General features: G+C 36.3%; 1 protein-coding gene across 1 annotated transcript in view; it reads right to left on the bottom strand.

The window, feature by feature from the left end:
- Window positions 1–15,880, bottom strand: part of LOC146687630 (RING finger protein 11-like) — a 39,209-nt gene extending 23,329 nt beyond the window's left edge. Inside the window, exons 1-2 of the mRNA XM_085439438.1 lie at window positions 15,259–15,880; window positions 14,701–14,870 (exon numbers count right to left, since the gene is read on the bottom strand). Of these exons, the coding sequence (XP_085295564.1) occupies window positions 14,701–14,870; window positions 15,259–15,381 (293 nt within the window). The 5' untranslated portion in view covers window positions 15,382–15,880. The remainder of the gene's footprint in view (window positions 1–14,700; window positions 14,871–15,258) is intronic.
- Between the last annotated feature and the right edge of the window lie 3,255 nt (window positions 15,881–19,135).

The following is a 19,135-nucleotide window of genomic DNA, read 5'->3' as shown; positions in this document are numbered from 1 at the left end:
CACATTTTTGTCATTCAGTGATTCAAAGAATATGACCTTTTAATATTCATTCAGATGTTTTCTGACTCTAAATGTTCTTTTCTCATTTCTTAGGGTTTTCTAATTTACATTTAAAACATTTTCAGTTTTTTTCCAACTCCTTCTTCTGTGTAACCTTCAGCTTTTAGCAGTTCAGCACCTTTGTTTTCAGGTTAAATTCGTTTTTTTTTTTTGTTTTTTTTTTATCTCATTCAATATTTTTAACTCAAAATTCAGCAATTAATTCATTTCAGTGCATACATTCAGATTCAAGCATTCACACTGCAGTTTCTTCAGAAAATGCACTTTCTAGTTATATATTCCGTACGTTTTTTGGCATCTAACTCCTTCAAAACCGTTCAACTTAGAAAAACCATTCAAACACCGTTAGATTCCTATTCTTTTGGACATGACTGCTTCTATTTTTCTCATTTTTAACATTTATATTTTTAATTTTATTCAACTTTATTCAACAAAAATTTCCCATGTATTTCAATGGGGAGACCCTTCAAATTCTCATTCAACTTACTCATTTTTAAACCCTTACTACTTCAACATACGTTCACATAGAGCCACCATTCAAACTTTAAAACGAAGACAAGACATTCAACTATTCAACTTGTATTTATCTTTTCAATATCTGTTATACTTTTTCTTCAGTTCCAGTTTAAGTTTCATGATGTTTTTTCACCCGTTTCAGAGTTTATAATGGGTGTGTATGGGACGGAATGTTGGGGCTAGAGTGAGGCAGCTCAACTGCTAGAGTGAGAGGAGCAAAAAAATTAATCTTAAAATCTTTTTTAAAACTGCTGCTGTGTCCGCAGCGTTTGCTCTACAGGTATGATTTTACCCTCAAAACGTAGCCATGGCTGTCCTCTTTCATCCAATGTGTTTACTATTGTCCTAGGTGTTATGGTTCTTTCATAAATGTCACCAATGCACAGCCTCCTCCCTCCAACTCTTCCATAGACTCTAATGTTAAAATGGCTGAGAAGGTTGGTTTGAAAATCAGAAGAGCATGGTGTTTTTACACTGTCACCACGTCCATATAATAAACTCCACAGGCATGAAAACTGAGAATTAGGTAGACTAGACATTGCTGCCGCTCACGGTGAAAGAATTTCGTCAATACGACCTATACTTTTCATTTGGGAGCGATTTGTTTGGGCCTGACTTTTCTGTTCATTTTAAGCAGCAAAAGTGAGGCGCATGTCTGTGTACGTGTGTATGGAGCCATTGGGTGCAGTCACTATAGCAACCAGGCTCACACCTGCCTGCTTAACGAGCTCTGCCTGCCACTGTGCCAAGATTCATCTTAAGCACTTCTCTTTCAACTGCTGCTGTGTCCACAGTGTTATAGCCATCATTTTACCCTCAAATTGTCGCCATTATTGTTCTCTTTCCAACACCGTATCTTTCAAAGCTCAGGCATTTAAACTTTTTAAACTGTGTGGATCAAAGTGGAGGGATCACATTTGAGTCATTCAGTGATTCAAAGAATATGACCTTTTAATATTCATTCAGATGTTTTCTGACTCTAAATGTTCTCTTCTCATTTCTTAGGGTTTTCTAAGTTACATTTAAAACATTTTCAGTTTTTTTCCAACTCCTTCTTCTGTGTAACCTTCAGCTTTTAGCAGTTCAGCACCTTTGTTTTCAGGTTAAATTCGTTTTTTTTTTTTGTTTTTTTTTAATCTCATTCAATATTTTTAACTCAAAATTCAGCAATTAATTCATTTCAGTGCATACATTCAGATTCAAGCATTCACACTGCAGTTTCTTCAGAAAATGCACTTTCTAGTTTATTAGTGTGAATGCTTGAAAAGCATTCACAGTATTGTTATTCGAATCTTTATTATTATTAGTGTGAATGCTTGAAAAGCATTCACAGTATTGTTATTCTAATCTTTATTATTATTAGTGTGAATGCTTGAAAAGCATTCACAGTATTGTTCTTCTAATCTTTATTATTCTATTTTATCTATTCCGTACGTTTTTTGTACTCCTACTCCTTCAAAACCGTTCAACTTAGAAAAACCATTCAAACACCATTAGATTCCTATTCTTTTGGACATGACTGCTTCTATTTTTCTCATTTTTAACATTTATATTTTTAATTTTATTCAACTTTATTCAACAAAAATTTCCCATGTATTTCAATGGGGAGACCCTTCAAATTCTCATTCAATTTACTCATTTTTAAACTCTTACTACTTCCACATACATTGACATAGAGCCACCATTCAAACTTTAAAACGAAGACAAGACATTCAACTATTCAACTTGTATTTATCTTTTCAATATCTATTATACTTTTTCTTCAGTTCCAGTTTAAGTTTCATGATGTTTTTTCACCCGTTTCAGAGTTTATAATGGGTGTGTATGGGACGGAATGTTGGGGCTAGAGTGAGGCAGCTCAACTGCTAGAGTGAGAGGAGCAAAAAAATTAATCTTAAAATCTTTTTTAAAACTGCTGCTGTGTCCGCAGCGTTTGCTCTACAGGTATGATTTTACCCTCAAAACGTAGCCATGGCTGTCCTCTTTCATCCAATGTGTTTACTATTGTCCTAGGTGTTATGGTTCTTTCATAAATGTCACCAATGCGCAGCCTCCTCCCTCCAACTCTTCCATAGACTCTAATGTTAAAATGGCTCAGAAGGTTCGTTTGAAAATCAGAAGAGCATGGTGTCTTTACACTGTCACCACGTCCATATAATAAACTCCACAGGCATGAAAACTGAGAATTCAGTAGACTAGAAGCTGCTGTCGCTCACGGTGAAAGAATTTTGTCAATACGACTTTTACTTTTCATTTGGGAACGATTTGTTTCGGCCTGACTTTTCTGTTCATTTTAAGCAGCAAAAGTGAGGCGCATGTCTGTGTACGTGTGTATGGAGCCATTGGGTGCGGTCACTATAGCAACCAGGCTCACACCTGCCTGCTTAACGAGCTCTGCCTGCCACTGTACCAAGATTCATCTTAAGCACTTCTCTTTCAACTGCTGCTGTGTCCACAGTGTTACAGCCATCATTTTACCCTCAAATTGTCGCCATTATTGTTCTCTTTCCAACACCGTATCTTTCAAAGCTCAGGCATTTAAACTTTTTAAACTGTGTGGATCAAAGTGGAGGGATCACATTTGAGTCATTCAGTGATTCAAAGAATATGACCTTTTAATATTCATTCAGATGTTTTCTGACTCTGAATGTTCTTTTCTCATTTCTTAGGGTTTTCTAATTTACATTTAAAACATTTTCAGTTTTTTTCCAACTCCTTCTTCTGTGTAACCTTCAGCTTTTAGCAGTTCAGCACCTTTGTTTTCAGGTTAAATTCGGGTTTTTTTTGTTTTTTTTTAAATCTCATTCAATATTTTTAACTCAAAATTCAGCAATTAATTCATTTCAGTGCATACATTCAGATTCAAGCATTCACACTGCAGTTTCTTCAGAAAATGCACTTTCTAGTTATTATTAGTGTGAATGCTTGAAAAGCATTCACAGTATTGTTCTTCTAATCTTTATTATTATATTTTATTTTTCCGTACGTTTTTTGAAAGCCTACTCCTTCAAAACCGTTCAACTTAGAAAAACCATTCAAACATCGTTAGATTCCTATTATTTTGGACAACATTGCTTCTATTTTTCTCATTTTTAACATTTATATTTTTAATTTTATTCAACTTTATTCAACAAAAATTTCCCATGTATTTCAATGGGGAGACCCTTCAAATTCTCATTCAACTTACTCATTTTTAAACTCTTACTACTTCAACATACGTTCACATAGAGCCACCATTCAAACTTTAAAACGAAGACAAGACATTCAACTATTCAACTTGTATTTATCTTTTCAATATCTATTATACTTTTTCTTCAGTTCCAGTTTAAGTTTCATGATGTTTTTTCACCCGTTTCAGAGTTTATAATGGGTGTGTATGGGACGGAATGTTGGGGCTAGAGTGAGGCAGCTCAACTGCTAGAGTGAGAGGAGCAAAAAAATTAATCTTAAAATCTTTTTTAAAACTGCTGCTGTGTCCGCAGCGTTTGCTCTACAGGTATGATTTTACCCTCAAAACGTAGCCATGGCTGTCCTCTTTCATCCAATGTGTTTACTATTGTACTAGGTGTTATGGTTCTTTCATAAATGTCACCAATGCACAGCCTCCTCCCTCCAACTCTTCCATAGACTCTAATGTTAAAATGGCTCAGAAGGTTCGTTTGAAAATCAGAAGAGCATGGTGTCTTTCCACTGTCACCACGTCCATATAATAAACTCCACAGGCATGAAAACTGAGAATTCAGTAGACTAGAAGCTGCTGTCGCTCACGGTGAAAGAATTTTGTCAATACGACTTTTACTTTTCATTTGGGAACGATTTGTTTGGGCCTGACTTTTCTGTTCATTTTAAGCAGCAAAAGTGAGGCGCATGTCTGTGTACGTGTGTATGGAGCCATTGGGTGCGGTCTCTATAGCAACCAGGCTCACACCTGCCTGCTTAACGAGCTCTGCCTGCCACTGTACCAAGATTCATCTTAAGCACTTCTCTTTCAACTGCTGCTGTGTCCACAGTGTTACAGCCATCATTTTACCCTCAAATTGTTGCCATTATTGTTCTCTTTCCAACACCGTATCTTTCAAAGCTCAGGCATTTAAACTTTTTAAACTGTGTGGATCAAAGTGGAGGGATCACATTTGAGTCATTCAGTGATTCAAAGAATATGACCTTTTAATATTCATTCAGATGTTTTCTGACTCTAAATGTTCTTTTCTCATTTCTTAGGGTTTTCTAATTTACATTTAAAACATTTTCAGCTTTTTTCCAACTTCTGCTTCTGTGTAACCTTCAGCTTTTAGCAGTTCAGCACCTTTGTTTTCAGGTTAAATTTGGTTGGTTTTTTTTTGTTTTTTTTTAAATTTCATTCAATATTTTTAACTCAAAATTCAGCAATTAATTCATTTCAGTGCATACATTCAGATTCAAGCATTCACACTGCAGTTTCTTCAGAAAATGCACTTTCTAGTTATTATTATATTTTATTTTTCCGTACGTTTTTTGTAAGCCTACTCCTTCAAAACCGTTCAACTTAGAAAAACCATTCAAACACCGTTAGATTCCTATTCTTTTGGACAACACTGCTTCTAAATTTCATATTTTTAACATTTATATTTTTAATTTTATTCAACTTTATTCAACAAAAATTTATAATGTATTTCAATGGGGAGACCCTTCAAATCCTCATTCAACTTACTCATTTTTAAACTCTTACTACTTCCACATACATTGACATAGAGCCACCATTCAAACTTTAAAACGAAGACAAGACATTCAACTATTCAACTTGTATTTATCTTTTCAATATCTATTATACTTTTTCTTCAGTTCCAGTTTAAGTTTCATGATGTTTTTTCACCCGTTTCAGAGTTTATAATGGGTGTGTATGGGACGGAATGTTGGGGCTAGAGTGAGGCAGCTCAACTGCTAGAGTGAGAGGAGCAAAAAAATTAATCTTAAAATCTTTTTTAAAACTGCTGCTGTGTCCGCAGCGTTTGCTCTACAGGTATGATTTTACCCTCAAAACGTAGCCATGGCTGTCCTCTTTCATCCAATGTGTTTACTATTGTCCTAGGTGTTATGGTTCTTTCATAAATGTCACCAATGCACAGCCTCCTCCCTCCAACTGTTCCATAGACTCTAATGTTAAAATGGCTCAGAAGGTTCGTTTGAAAATCAGAAGAGCATGGTGTCTTTCCACTGTCACCACGTCCATATAATAAACTCCACAGACATGAAAACTGAGAATTTGGTAGACTAGACATGGCTGTCGCTCACGGTGAAAGAATTTTGTCAATACGACTTTTACTTTTCATTTGGGAACGATTTGTTTCGGCCTGACTTTTCTGTTCATTTTAAGCAGCAAAAGTGAGGTGCATGTCTGTGTCCGTGTGTATGGAGCCATTGGGTGCGGTCACTATAGCAACCAGGCTCACACCTGCCTGCTTAACGAGCTCTGCCTGCCACTGTACCAAGATTCATCTTAAACACTTCTCTTTCAACTGCTGCTGTGTCCACAGTGTCACAGCCATCATTTTACCCTCAAATTGTCGCCATTATTGTTCTCTTTCCAACACCGTATCTTTCAAAGCTCAGGCATTTAAACTTTTTAAACTGTGTGGATCAAAGTGGAGGGATCACATTTGAGTCATTCAGTGATTCAAAGAATATGACCTTTTAATATTCATTCAGATGTTTTCTGACTCTAAATGTTCTTTTCTCATTTCTTAGGGTTTTCTAATTTACATTTAAAACATTTTCAGTTTTTTTCCAACTCCTTCTTCTGTGTAACCTTCAGCTTTTAGCAGTTCAGCACCTTTGTTTTCAGGTTAAATTCGTTTTTTTTTTTGTTTTTTTTTAATCTCATTCAATATTTTTAACTCAAAATTCAGCAATTAATTCATTTCAGTGCATACATTCAGATTCAAGCATTCACACTGCAGTTTCTTCAGAAAATGCACTTTCTAGTTAGTGTGAATGCTTGAAAAGCATTCACAGTATTGTTATTCGAATCTTTATTATTATTATTATTATATTTTATTTTTCCGTACGTTTTTTCAAAGCCTACTCCTTCAAAACCGTTCAACTTAGAAAAACCATTCAAACACCGTTAGATTCCTATTCTTTTGGACAACACTGCTTCTATTTTTCAGATTTTTAACATTTATATTTTTAATTTTATTCAACTTTATTCAACAAAAATTTATAATGTATTTCAATGGGGAGACCCTTCAAATCCTCATTCAACTTACTCATTTTTAAACTCTTACTACTTCCACATACATTGACATAGAGCCACCATTCAAACTTTAAAACGAAGACAAGACATTCAACTATTCAACTTGTATTTATCTTTTCAATATCTATTATACTTTTTCTTCAGTTCCAGTTTAAGTTTCATGATGTTTTTTCACCCGTTTCAAAGTTTATAATGGGTGTGTATGGGACGGAATGTTGGGGCTAGAGTGAGACAGCTCAACTGCTAGAGTGAGAGGAGCAAAAAAATTAATCTTAAAATCTTTTTTAAAACTGCTACTGTGTCCGCAGCGTTTGCTCTACAGGTATGATTTTACCCTCAAAACGTAGTCATCGCTGTCCTCTTTCATCCAATGTGTTTACTATTGTACTAGGTGTTATGGTTCTTTCATAAATGTCACCAATGCACAGCCTCCTCCCTCCAACTCTTCCATAGACTCTAATGTTAAAATGGCTCAGAAGGTTCGTTTGAAAATCAGAAGAGCATGGTGTCTTTCCACTGTCACCACGTCCATATAATAAGCTCCACAGGCATGAAAACTGAGAATTAGGTAGACTAGACATTGCTGTCACTCACGGTGAAAGAATTTTGTCAATACGACTTTTACTTTTCATTTGGGAACGATTTGTTTCGGCCTGACTTTTCTGTTCATTTTAAGCAGCAAAAGTGAGGCGCATGTCTGTGTACGTGTGTATGGAGCCATTGGGTGCGGTCACTATAGCAACCAGGCTCACACCTGCCTGCTTAACGAGCTCTGCCTGCCACTGTACCAAGATTCATCTTAAGCACTTCTCTTTCAACTGCTGCTGTGTCCACAGTGTTACAGCCATCATTTTACCCTCAAATTGTCGCCATTATTGTTCTCTTTCCAACACCGTATCTTTCAAAGCTCAGGCATTTAAACTTTTTAAACTGTGTGGATCAAAGTGGAGGGATCACATTTTAGTCATTCAGTGATTCAAAGAATATGACCTTTTAATATTCTTTCAGATGTTTTCTGACTCTAAATGTTCTTTTCTCATTTCTTAGGGTTTTCTAATTTACATTTAAAACATTTTCAGTTTTTTTCCAACTCCTTCTTCTGTGTAACCTTCAGCTTTTAGCAGTTCAGCACCTTTGTTTTCAGGTTAAATTTGTTTGTTTTTTTTGTTTTTTTTTAATCTCATTCAATATTTTTAACTCAAAATTCAGCAATTAATTCATTTCAGTGCATACATTCAGATTCAAGCATTCACACTGCAGTTTCTTCAGAAAATGCACTTTCTAGTTATTATTATTATTAGTGTGAATGCTTGAAAAGCATTCACAGTATTGTTATTCGAATCTTTATTATTATTATTATTATTATTATATTTTATCTATTCCGTACGTTTTTTGTAATCCTACTCCTTCAAAACCGTTCAACTTAGAAAAACCATTCAAACACCGTTAGATTCCTATTCTTTTGGACAACACTGCTTCTATTTTTCATATTTTTAACATTTATATTTTTAATTTTATTCAACTTTATTCAACAAAAATTTATAATGTATTTCAATGGGGAGACCCTTCAAATCCTCATTCAACTTACTCATTTTTAAACTCTTACTACTTCCACATACATTGACATAGAGCCACCATTCAAACTTTAAAACGAAGACAAGACATTCAACTATTCAACTTGTATTTATCTTTTCAATATCTATTATACTTTTTCTTCAGTTCCAGTTTAAGTTTCATGATGTTTTTTCACCCGTTTCAGAGTTTATAATGGGTGTGTATGGGACGGAATGTTGGGGCTAGAGTGAGGCAGCTCAACTGCTAGAGTGAGAGGAGCAAAAAAATTAATCTTAAAATCTTTTTTAAAACTGCTGCTGTGTCCGCAGCGTTTGCTCTACAGGTATGATTTTACCCTCAAAACGTAGCCATCGCTGTCCTCTTTCATCCAATGTGTTTACTATTGTCCTAGGTGTTATGGTTCTTTCATAAATGTCACCAATGCACAGCCTCCTCCCTCCAACTCTTCCATAGACTCTAATGTTAAAACGGCTCAGAAGGTTGGTTTGAAAATCAGAAGAGCATGGTGTTTTTACACTGTCACCACGTCCATATAATAAACTCCACAGACATGAAAACTGAGAATTAGGTAGACTAGACATTGCTGCCGCTTACGGTGAAAGAATTTTGTCAATACGACCTATACTTTTCATTTGGGAGCGATTTGTTTCGGCCTGACTTTTCTGTTCATTTTAAGCAGCAAAAGTGAGGCGCATGTCTGTGTACGTGTGTATGGAGCCATTGGGTGCAGTCACTATAGCAACCAGGCTCACACCTGCCTGCTTAACGAGCTCTGCCTGCCACTGTACCAAGATTCATCTTTAGCACTTCTCTTTCAACTGCTGCTGTGTCCACAGTGTTACAGCCATCATTTTACCCTCAAATTGTCGCCATTATTGTTCTCTTTCCAACACCGTGTCTTTCAAAGCTCAGGCATTTAAACTTTTTAAACTGTGTGGGTCCAAGTGGAGGGATCACATTTGAGTCATTCAGTGATTCAAAGAATATGACCTTTTAATATTCATTCAGATGTTTTCTGACTCTAAATGTTCTTTTCTCATTTCTTAGGGTTTTCTAATTTACAATTAAAACATTTTCAGCTTTTTTCCAACTTCTTCTTCTGTGTAACCTTCAGCTTTTAGCAGTTCAGCACTTTTGTTTTCAGGTTAAATTCGGGTTTTTTTTTTTATCTCATTCAATATTTTTAACTCAAAATTCAGTAATTAATTCATTTCAGTGCATACATTCAGATTCAAGCATTCACACTGCAGTTTCTTCAGAAAATGCACTTTCTAGTTATATTTTATTTTTCCGTACGTTTTTTCAAAGCCTACTCCTTCAAAACCGTTCAACTTAGAAAAACCATTCAAACACCGTTAGATTCCTATTCTTTTGGACAACACTGCTTCTATTTTTCATATTTTTAACATTTATATTTTTAATTTTATTCAACTTTATTCAACAAAAATTTATAATGTATTTCAATGGGGAGACCCTTCAAATCCTCATTCAACTTACTCATTTTTAAACTCTTACTACTTCCACATACATTGACATAGAGCCACCATTCAAACTTTAAAACGAAGACAAGACATTCAACTATTCAACTTGTATTTATCTTTTCAATATCTATTATACTTTTTCTTCAGTTCCAGTTTAAGTTTCATGATGTTTTTTCACCCGTTTCAGAGTTTATAATGGGTGTGTATGGGACGGAATGTTGGGGCTAGAGTGAGGCAGCTCAACTGCTAGAGTGAGAGGAGCAAAAAAATTAATCTTAAAATCTTTTTTAAAACTGCTGCTGTGTCCGCAGCGTTTGCTCTACAGGTATGATTTTACCCTCAAAACGTAGCCATGGCTGTCCTCTTTCATCCAATGTGTTTACTATTGTACTAGGTGTTATGGTTCTTTCATAAATGTCACCAATGCACAGCCTCCTCCCTCCAACTCTTCCATAGACTCTAATGTTAAAATGGCTCAGAAGGTTCGTTTGAAAATCAGAAGAGCATGGTGTCTTTCCACTGTCACCACGTCCATATAATAAGCTCCACAGGCATGAAAACTGAGAATTAGGTAGACTAGACATTGCTGTCGCTCACGGTGAAAGAATTTTGTCAATACGACTTTTACTTTTCATTTGGGAGCGATTTGTTTCGGCCTGACTTTTCTGTTCATTTTAAGCAGCAAAAGTGAGGCGCATGTCTGTGTACGTGTGTATGGAGCCATTGGGTGCAGTCACTATAGCAACCAGGCTCACACCTGCCTGCTTAACGAGCTCTGCCTGCCACTGTACCAAGATTCATCTTAAGCACTTCTCTTTCAACTGCTGCTGTGTCCACAGTGTTACAGCCATCATTTTACCCTCAAATTGTCGCCATTATTGTTCTCTTTCCAACACCGTATCTTTCAAAGCTCAGGCATTTAAACTTTTTAAACTGTGTGGATCAAAGTGGAGGGATCACATTTTAGTCATTCAGTGATTCAAAGAATATGACCTTTTAATATTCATTCAGATGTTTTCTGACTCTAAATGTTCTTTTCTCATTTCTTAGGTTTTTCTAATTTACAATTAAAACATTTTCAGCTTTTTTCCAACTTCTTCTTCTGTGTAACCTTCAGCTTTTAGCAGTTCAGCACTTTTGTTTTCAGGTTAAATTCGGGGTTTTTTTTTTTTTATCTCATTCAAAATTTTTAACTTAAATTCAGTAATTATTTCATTTCAATGCATACATTCAGATTCAAGCATTCACACTGCAGTTTCTTCAGAAAATGCACTTTCTAGTTATTATTCTGTATTCCGTACGTTTTTTGTAATCTATCTCCTTCAAAACCGTTCAACTTAGAAAAACCATTCAAACACCGTTAGATTCCTATTCTTTTGGACAACACTGCTTCTATTTTTCTCATTTTTAACATTTATATTTTTTATTTTATTCAACTTTATTCAACAAAAATTTATAATGTATTTCAATGGGGAGACCCTTCAAATTCTCATTCAAATTCCTCCTCTTTAAACTGTATCTACTTCCACATACATTGACATAGAGCCACCATTCCAACTTTAAAACGAAGACAAGACATTCAACTATTCAACTTGTATTTATCTTTTCAATATCTATTATACTTTTTCTTCAGTTCCAGTTTAAGTTTCATGATGTTTTTTCACCCGTTTCAGAGTTTATAATGGGTGTGTATGGGACGGAATGTTGGGGCTAGAGTGAGAGAGCTCAACTGCTAGAGTGAGAGGAGCAAAAAAATTAATCTTAAAATCTTTTTTAAAACTGCTGCTGTGTCCACAGCGTTTGCTCTACAGCCGCCATTTTACCCTCAAAACGTAGCCATCGCTGTCCTCTTTCATCCAATGTGTTTACTATTGTCCTAGGTGTTATGGTTCTTTCATAAATGTCACCAATGCACAGCCTCCTCCCTCCAACTCTTCCATAGACTCTAATGTTAAAATGGCTCAGAAGGTTCGTTTGAAAATCAGAAGAGCATGGTGTCTTTCCACTGTCACCACGTCCATATAATAAGCTCCACAGGCATGAAAACTGAGAATTAGGTAGACTAGACATTGCTGTCGCTCACGGTGAAAGAATTTTGTCAATACGACTTTTACTTTTCATTTGGGAGCGATTTGTTTCGGCCTGACTTTTCTGTTCATTTTAAGCAGCAAAAGTGAGGCGCATGTCTGTGTACGTGTGTATGGAGCCCTTGGGTGCGGTCACTATAGCAACCAGGCTCACACCTGCCTGCTTAACGAGCTCTGCCTGCCACTGTACCAAGATTCATCTTAAGCACTTCTCTTTCAACTGCTGCTGTGTCCACAGTGTTACAGCCATCATTTTACCCTCAAATTGTCGCCATTATTGTTCTCTTTCCAACACCGTATATTTCAAAGCTCAGGCATTTAAACTTTTTAAACTGTGTGGATCAAAGTGGAGGGATCACATTTGAGTCATTCAGTGATTCAAAGAATATGACCTTTTAATATTCATTCAGATGTTTTCTGACTCTAAATGTTCTTTTCTCATTTCTTAGGGTTTTCTAATTTACATTTAAAACATTTTCAGTTTTTTTCCAACTCCTTCTTCTGTGTAACCTTCAGCTTTTAGCAGTTCAGCACCTTTGTTTTCAGGTTAAATTCGTTTTTTTTTTTTTTGTTTTTTTTTTTTATCTCATTCAAGATCTATAACTCAAAATTCAGCAATTAATTCATTTCAGTGCATACATTCAGATTCAAGCATTCACACTGCAGTTTCTTCAGAAAATGCACTTTCTAGTTATTATTATTATTATTATTATTATTATTATTATTATTATTATTATTATTATTTGATTAAAATGGCGAACCACGTTTACCCATTTACTTATTTATTCATAGTTAGTTGTATTCTTCATGTTATGCTTGATAGACTTCTGACTTGCCAGAAGTACTGTGTGTCGGTTCAAACGGATATAAAATTTAGCGTATTTGCTTAATAAATAACTATCGGTTTTGGTTTTGAATGGCTAAACAGTAAAAAGCGACGTGTAACCTCATGGTGTGGACACTAACGTGGAAGAAACCGATACTCCTGCTGCTAGTGCTGGCACAGTGTGTGTTGCAATTTTATAAATGGCACAAAATTACATTTAAAAGGTGATTTAACTAACAAGGTACCTGTTTAACAGTTTCATACATCTTGTAAAAAATAAACAAAATATTTGTTTGGCCAATGTTTAACTTTGTTCAATCAAAGTGTGCTCAATTTAAAGGTTTTCTGAGCCATTTATGTTTTTTTGAATAGCCTAATTTTTTTCTCTTGTGATGGGAAGGTTAAGTATAGGCCAATAATCTTTGTCGAAGATGTTTTGTCTACATTGGAGTGAATGTTGCTCATTTTGCTGACGAAGATGAATAAGAGAAAAGGATCAAGTAACAACATCTATATTTGCCCTATGAAAAGATTTTTATTCAAAAATTTGGTTTTTTGGTTGCTTTCAGGCTGAATCAACTTCTGTTTTTATATGTTACCTCTCCAAAAAAATCCATTCACGTGGCACTTTTGTTATGAGCATACATAGTGTTGGTATTTTTTTTTTTGCCATGATATAAATGTGTGGCTATACAACACAACTTCCTGCCAAAATACTAGTGAATCATGTCTTTTTGCAACAACAGTTATCTTTTGACCTCTACAGTGGCATCAGCAGTTGTGTTGTGTGTACTCTGTGGGTTTCACCAACCCAACTGTCAAAAAGATCCCACAACTGTCTGTAGATTCCTTTGTTTTTCCAATCCTATAAAAAGTTATAGGTTTTCTGGGTGTATGTGGTGTCATCAGATTTGTTCTACACAATGTCAATCAAACCTGGAAACAGCAGGTAAGCCACCTGTCAAAACTGGGGTTAAACACACCGAAACTTCAACTAGCTGTAGCCATGTGCCCTGGGTGTTTTGAAACACACTTCACAGCAGTGTTTCAAAACATCTGCACTTTGAACGCTTGACACAACATCAAAACTTCTAACTGTGCAGCTTCCTTACACACATTCCCAATCACATGAAGCAAAAACTAATGTACACAACAATTAATACTAACGCTTCTTAACTCGCTTTTTAATTTTTGAAACATAGCTCATTTCTAAAATTCCAATGCTGTCTAGCCCACGAGGTATAATAGCAGTCTGCTAACAGCTACTTAGGAGCTCTGTCACTGGGTTTAACAGCAGTAAAGAGACAGATGGGGGATAAACTAAAGAGACCAGAGATGCTCTAAAAAACCTGGGACCAAAAGAGGAAGTTTTTCAGTTTTGAAAATGGACTGTGGTTTTGCTTCATTTCTGGTCACTGTTACTATGTTGGACACAACAGGGAACCAGCTGAGTTAAAGGAAACATGTTACTTAAGGCTAACAGATGTTTTAACAGATGACAGAGTAATTTGTGCCACAAAAGTTGAAAGAATAAGTACAAATGCAGTTTGTTTTCAAGCTAATGAGCCAGATTTTGCTTTTGTTTGAAAACAGCTGCAACATCACATCTGACCTAAACAGAGTTTACTTCATACCCTCAGATTTTTACGTTTATTGTTTATGTTTTATTATATCTAACCTATAATATATATACATTTCAGACAGAATAATTTTCTATTATAAGGACACACTCCTGCATTAATAATAACAATAGTGTGACACACTGTGAAACAGCCAAACTCCTAAACAACTTTGTTACGATGTACTCCTGAGAAGCAACCAGCCTGAGATCCAAAATGTCTATTCAGTTCTTAGGTTAAAAAAACGCAACCGCACCCCTGCTTGTTGTAAGCTCATCATATTTCAGAAATGTAAAATGCTCACTCTCTGATCTTCTTCTCTGAGCCGTCTTGCCCTCCATCATAAACGCCCTTAGGGAGGTGATGGATCAGGCCAATGCGCTGAGCTATGCGGATCTGCTCTTCTTCTGTCAGCTGGGTGACCAGACGAGCCTGGCTGGGTGTAGGATGGTACATGGGCATGTGAGCCTGCTCCTGGTAGCACAAACAGGAAAACAACAATATGAAACCAAAACATGTGCTTCCCCCTATAAGCTAACTGTGTGCCTGAAGAAAGTGGTCAGACTAGATTAGGCTCTGTGCTGGGATAAGGTGAATAATGCAGCAGCTGTCTGGTTTGACAACTTTTGATAAATGCCTTCTGTTAACACATACTAAACGTATGATTACTTCTCAAAGGGCCACAGATATGAAACTGAGTTATCCTTTGTTATCACCACCTACTGCATGTTAGCATGTATGTTCTTAACTGACATTAACCTCACAAACTATGATGTTACTCATGTGTCGGGCATGTTCCGCTCCCCTCCCCCGGCCCTTTTGGATTAAAGCACCTGGAAGTTGAGACTGAGCAGCTGCTCACCTGGTAGGGCGGAGGTGGCTCCAGGTCCGGGTCTGTCCCGTCACCGAAACTAGCCCTGTCTGACTGGGATTCGTGGAGCAAAGAAATGTCGTCTGCTGTAGGAGACTTGAGACAGTTACCCATGTCGTCGTGTCCTTTCCTGACCCACGCCAACAAACAAGATATTTGCTGCTAAAGTTGCCCCCCTTGGCTGTTTACTTTCTACACCACAAACTGTTTAGTTACTGTTCAGCTAACTACCGCTGTGGGCACTCTTTACATGCTTATCCGTATAAAACTCCTAAGTAAAAGTTAAATACTAATAGTCTCTCTTCATGTTTAGTTGGACCTCCACCTGAAAAACAAAACAAAGAACTCCCCTCGCTAACGGCAGCTAGCAGCTGAGCTAGCTACTATTACGCTAGCCAATTGGGCGACTTCCTCTATAAGTATCGCTCATTCCTGTGTAAGACTCGCAGTCTCTGCAAAATATTCTACTTCAGCTGTAACTTTAGCCGAGTTACTCAGCTGTCTGGGTGTCTGAATGTACAGACATTTCCGCCCTTTAACTTCGTGAGTATTATTTAACAGTTTGCTTCCTTGCTAGCTCTTTCTTCAGCCAAAGGATATGTTATCAGTCCGTTTCATATGACGTAGGTTGTAGTTCTGCATGCTGATTGGACATAAAGCCAAAGAAAAATAGAGCCAAAAAAATAAATAACTGTTAAAAAGTATTTCTAAATATTTAATCTCTACAAAAAAGACTACATTAATATGAAGGAATACTTATAGAGTATTACAAGTACATAAATAACATTTTTTGAGCAGATAATTACATTTAAAGTCCTGCTTAGAAGCTAATGATTTCACTTTCCACACAGCTAACACTGTAATTCATTGCAAAAAATCTAATTTCCAGTTTTGGTCACATGTTATAAAAATAGTCCGGAATAGTTTGGACTGTATACAATGTGCATTATACATTTTTTACATTATACTTTCTTTTTTTTTTAAATACATAAGTTAGATTTTAGAGCACAATGTTTAGTTCATGACTTTTTAGCTGTGTTACAGCCTTCTCGTCTCTGGCTATTTAAACCTCATCTGAAGCTGAAATTAGGTAATATGTCAAATAGTTAGGGGAGGGGTTGGGAACATTACTGATACATCTGGGTGCACCTTTTTCCACATGTAAGGTGTTAACAAGTTATTTGTTATCCAGAAGGGGGTTTTGTTTGTTTGTTTTTTTTCATTTGTTAGTTGCATTTTAAATGATTGTATTTCACGTGTGCACATGATTAAATGTCTCACATGACATTTAGTCATTTGGGACTAGGTAACAGACTTGTGGAACAACTACAGAGAAACTTTTCCTGATAATATTTCTTAACTTTCTCTGAAGTAAGTTTTTGTAAGGATATAACTTTAGCAGTAATATTTTCCGCAGTGTTTGGACTGGTGCTTCTAATAAACTGAGTGCACCTATTCAAACCCTTCTTTCACTCTCTGACCTCTTTACAGCCTCTCTTTCACCAGACTCTCTATTTGCAAACACTGACTTTATAATATATACACAGGAGACCCCATTATTACATTTCATAGTGACTCAGAGAGAAAAATAATCAATGCACCAAAGAGAAAATCAATTTTGGGGGTGAGGCTAGCTTTTGCTAGCTCAAACAGTACTGTGCAAAAGTCTTGAGTTACCTGTTATTTCTTTATATTTTGCTTCCAAGAATCCCAGACCTCCTTCTAATTTTTAAAGTAGTCTTGAACAATAGATCATCGGGCTTTTCAAAGGTCTTTCAAAGTTTGTCTTTGGATATTGGCCAAGGATATTGGTGGGAGTCCAAGGCAATAAACTCGGGTAACACTTTATAATACGGCCTGCGACTAAGAATGTTATTCCCTTGTAATCAAATGGAATTCCAGTGTATTTGATTTGAAATTACCCTTTTTGCAATTATATTTACCTACAAATATTTAATGGTAGATACACTATAATAAGGGGTTAACAAGTTGGGTTGGTGTTACAGGATACGCAGAAATAATTATAATTTAAATTGTGCATAAATCATTTTAAGTACTGTGTAATTTCCTGGCAATTTAGCAGAAAGACAATATTTCTCCATCTTTCATTATAAATATGTTGTACTTTTTGGGATTCAGACCATATTATGGAGTGGTTTAAATTTCCCCAACTTCAAGGTATTTTACAGGAAAGGAGACACAATTATGTAAGTAATAACTTAAGTACAGCATAACTAATTTTAAATAGTTTGTTAATCTTGTAGAGAAACAATATTTCTCAGTCTTACATTCTAGGTACGCTGTACTTCTCAGGGAGTGGGCTTTAATATGAAATGGATTAATGTTATATTTTTGCATCTTTTTTTTTTACATCATCATTTAATATTCATTATGTTCAATGTGAATGATGGATTTTCTATAATTCAGTTTACATTTTTTACTTACTCTTTCTTACAGGATAATATGTCTCTCCTTTCCTGTAAAATACTCAGAAGTTGGGCAAGTTTGCCTGTAATACACAAAAGTACAGCATACCTTTGAGTTAAGTACTTATGGTCCAAAATGGGGAAATAGTGTTTGTTTTTCTGCTAATTTACCAGGAAATTATGCAGTTCTTAAATTTACATATGCACTACTGCACTTACAGTTTAATTATTTGTTTCCTGTAAAAGCCTGACTTGTTACTACCTTACTCTAGTGTTCCTACCTTCAAGCATTTGTATATTAATATGATTTTCTTTTGTAATTTCAAATAATATACATTGAAATTCCACTCAATTACAGGGTATTTACACCCTTAGTCACGGGCCATTTTATAAATGCCAGGGCCAGCTGATAAAGCCTCTGTGAAAAATTGCACCACCCAGCCATCACGTGAGCTATTGAGGTCATCTGAGGCAAAGTGTCAATGGGCGCTGGAAGGGATCTTAGGACTACATTGTAGGTGGCTGGCAGTTGATCAGCCACCATCTATGGCAAGGATGGTCATTCACACTGGGCATAGTTGGCCTCCTTTACTTCTCTCTGTCCAAAAATGTGAACAGTGACACCCTCTAAAGAGTGTCCTTTCTCCTTTAAAAGCAGGTGTACACCTGAGTCTCATCCTGTTGAGGTGGGCCAGTGTCTTACAGGGGTTTTATCTGTTGGCCCCAGTGACTCCTTTTTTCACTCCTTAGCTTAGGTGGCAATTCAAAAGATAAATAGTTTGTTAGTGACTCTTGGGACCATCTCCAATGCGGCACCCCACACTGGGGGTTTACAGCCTGGAACTCTCAACCATCTGAAGCCTCTTGGATGAGAGGCGAAATGGCTTCAAAAACTTACAAAAGTCCAATTGCCTTCTTTTCAAGCTCTCAAGGAGTAGAGGTAGTGTAGGTGGAAGAGTTTAAATACCTGGGGTCAGCCATCCAAAGCAATGGACAGTGCGCAAGAGGTGGAGAAGAGAGTGGAGGCAGTGTGGAGCAGGTGGAGACAAGTGTCAAGGGTGATTTCTAACAGATGAACAGCAGCAAGAGTAAAAGCCAAGTTTTACAAGATGGTAGTGAGAACTGCTATTGTGTAGGTTTAGAAGAAGACAGCAGGCTGAGCTGAAAATGCTCAGATTTTCACTGAGAGTGAGCAGGATGGACAAAATTAGAAATGAGTACGTCAGAAGGACAGCTCGGGTTGAGCGGTTTGGACACAAAGTTAGAGAAACAAGGCTAGGCATGTGCGGGATAGTGGATATACTTGATGAATCATATCTGTATTTCCATGTATGTTAGCACGTTTCAATAAACTTCTGTGCTTGTTTGCCGTTTTCCTTGCAAAATATGTACTTGAATTAAATGTACAGACTGACAGTTTCCAGTTGCACTCGGACTGGTTT

The sequence above is a fragment of the Copadichromis virginalis genome, linkage group LG18 (assembly GCF_057382275.1).
Source record: "Copadichromis virginalis isolate Kocher_CV1m ecotype Utaka linkage group LG18, C_Virginalis_male_GT1.1, whole genome shotgun sequence".
Lineage (NCBI taxonomy): Eukaryota > Metazoa > Chordata > Actinopteri > Cichliformes > Cichlidae > Copadichromis > Copadichromis virginalis.
The sequence above is the reverse complement of the archived record's forward strand: the minus strand, read 5'-3'. Positions and strand labels throughout refer to the sequence as shown.